The sequence below is a fragment of the Octopus bimaculoides genome, chromosome 26, assembly GCF_001194135.2.
Source record: "Octopus bimaculoides isolate UCB-OBI-ISO-001 chromosome 26, ASM119413v2, whole genome shotgun sequence".
Lineage (NCBI taxonomy): Eukaryota > Metazoa > Mollusca > Cephalopoda > Octopoda > Octopodidae > Octopus > Octopus bimaculoides.
In genome coordinates, this window is record NC_069006.1 from 20,416,999 (window position 1) to 20,419,610 (window position 2,612).

Sequence of the window (2,612 nt, forward strand, 5' to 3'; positions counted from 1 at the left end):
AAAGAAAATATGTGATCAAATGTTATATTTAATTGAAATTTAATCATCAATGTACTTTCCCTGATTATCTATGACTTCCTTCCATCTATTTACAAGCTTTTTAATCCAATCAATTTAAAACTCTTTTGGTTTCAAAGCAAAGAACTCTGAAATGTCAATTTCGACCTCCTCCTGGTTTGCGAAAGTTATGACCCCCATATGATTCTGTAAACTTTGAAACAAATGGTCGTCTGAAGGAGCAAGGTTGGGAGAATAAGGTGGATGAGGAATTTTTTCCCATCCAAGCTCTTTGATCTTCTGTGATGTGATCTTTGCAGTGTGGGGTCACGCATTGTCCTGCTGAAACATCACTCCTTTTCGATTCACTAAAGCGGGTCTTTTTTTCTTTAAAACTTGGTTCAAATGCTCTAATTGCTGACAGTAGACTTGCTAGTATATATATGTGTAGTTCCATAGTTCCATATTCTTTACATTTTTGAAAATCTAATGTGAAACCATTTAAGTGTATTCCTATATTTTAAAATTCATTAATTATAATATATTCTTATATAACTTAATTTCTTATATATATTCTTATATAACTTAATTTCTTTTATACTTCTAGTTGTTTCGATTAATAACAATTTCCTGTTTTTCTGTCTGTCTAGGATTTGTGTAAATAAAACAAAACATGTCTGCTATTTCTCAGGTATCACCGATACAGAAATAATTGCACAATGCATAATCTTTTTCCTGGCTGGTTATGAAACTACTGCTTCCACATTGACATTCTTCGCACGTTGCATGGCTTTTAACCAAGACATCCAAGAAAAAGTCTACAAAGAAATCATGGAAGTGGTCGGAGATGTAAGTAATAGACGCAGGTGTGGCTGTGTGGTAAGAAGCTTGCTTCCCCACCATATGGATTTGGGTTCAGTCCCACAGCACGGCACCTGGAGCAAGCATCTTTTTCTATAGTTTTGGGCTGACTAAAGCTTTGTGAGTGGATTTGGTAGACAGAAACTGAAAGAAGCCCATCATGTGTGTGTGTGTGCATGTATGTGTGTGTGTGTGTGTGCATTCTTTTATTCTTCTACTTGTTTCAGTCATTTGACTGTGGCCATGCTGGAGCACCGCCTTGAAGGATTTTAGTTGAACAAATCGACTTCAGGTCATTAATTAAACCTAGTATTTATTCTATTGGTCTCTTTCACCAAACCACTAAGTTATAGGGTCATAAACACACCAACACGATGAGGTTCTTTCAGTTTCTGTCTACCAAATCCACTAACAAGGCTTTGGGTGGCCTGAGGCTACAGTAGAAGACACTCGCCCAAGGTGCTTTGCAGTGGGATTGAACCCAGAACCATGTGGTTGGGAAGCAAACTTCTTACCGCACAGTATATATGTATATATACACAGGTACGGCTGTGTGGGGAGATGCTTGCTTCTCAACCACATGGTTCTGGGTTCAGTCCCACTGCACGGCACCTTGGGCAAGTGCCTTCTGCTATAGCTTTTAGCTGATCAAAGCCTTGTGAGTGGATTCGGTAGACGGAAACTGAAAGCTCATCAAAGCATTGGTGCTGGTGCCTCATAAAAAGCACCTAGTACACTCTGTAAAGTGGTTGGTGGTAGAAAGGGCATCCAGTTGTAGAAACCAAGCCAAAACAGGTTATGGAATCTGGTGCAGCCCAAGGCCAAAAATTGTTTTACCCTGTGATATTTATGCAAATTTGATATTTGTTTTACTTAGAGTGTAACAAGCCTTGGTTCGGAAAAAAAGGGAATCTAAAATGGTTTTGGAATGAAAGGCTTCAGAAAACCACTTCTGTACATGTACACAGATTACAGGTGTGGCAAATATGTCTGAAAACAGGCAGCGAGCTGGCAGAATTGTTAGCATGCCGGGTGAAAGGCTTAGCAGTATTTCGTCTGCCACTACGTTCTGAGTTCAAATTCTGCCGAGGTCGACTTTGCCTTTCGTTCTTTCAGGGTCGATTAAATAAGTACCAGTTACGCACTGGGGTCAATGTAATCGAATGAATCCCTTTGTCTGCCCTTCTTTGTCCCGTTTATGTTTAACCCCCTGTGGGCAATAAAGAAATAGATATGTATGAAAACAGACTTTTAATTTCGTTTTTGGATTTGGTTTTTTCAAGAGTCTTTACGTGAGTTCATGGGGAGAGTCATTTTCTTTTAGTGCCTTGTAATTTAATAAAACTCACCAGTAAAATTTCCACTTATTTATTTATTTACTTATTTATTTATTTATTTTTATTTTTCTAAAATTTTCATTGCGTCTTGCAACCTTGTTTAATCAATATTTAATTAACCAATAATAAATTCTGATTTGCTGTTTCAGGAATTCCCAACATATGAATCTATTCAGCAGTTGAAATACCTTGAAATGTGTATGGCAGAGTCTTTAAGGCTATATCCTTTGATATCAATGTAATTATTATTATCATTCTTCTTCTTCTTCTTCTTCTTCTTCATCTTCTTCTTCTCCTTCTTCTCCTTCTTCTTCTTCTTCTTCTTCTTCTTCTTCTTCTTCTTCTTCTTCTTCTTCTCCTTCTTCTTCTTCTCCTTCTTTTTCTCCTCCTTCTTCTTCTTCTTCTTCTTCTTCTTCT

At 37.4% G+C, this 2,612-nt stretch overlaps 1 protein-coding gene across 1 annotated transcript in view; it reads left to right on the plus strand.

Moving 5' to 3' along the window:
• Positions 1–2,612, plus strand: part of LOC106868968 (cytochrome P450 3A4) — a 16,659-nt gene that overhangs the window by 11,230 nt on the left and 2,817 nt on the right. The window contains exons 9-10 of the mRNA XM_014914450.2: positions 605–846; positions 2,345–2,433. Of these exons, the coding sequence (XP_014769936.2) occupies positions 605–846; positions 2,345–2,433 (331 nt within the window). The remainder of the gene's footprint in view (positions 1–604; positions 847–2,344; positions 2,434–2,612) is intronic.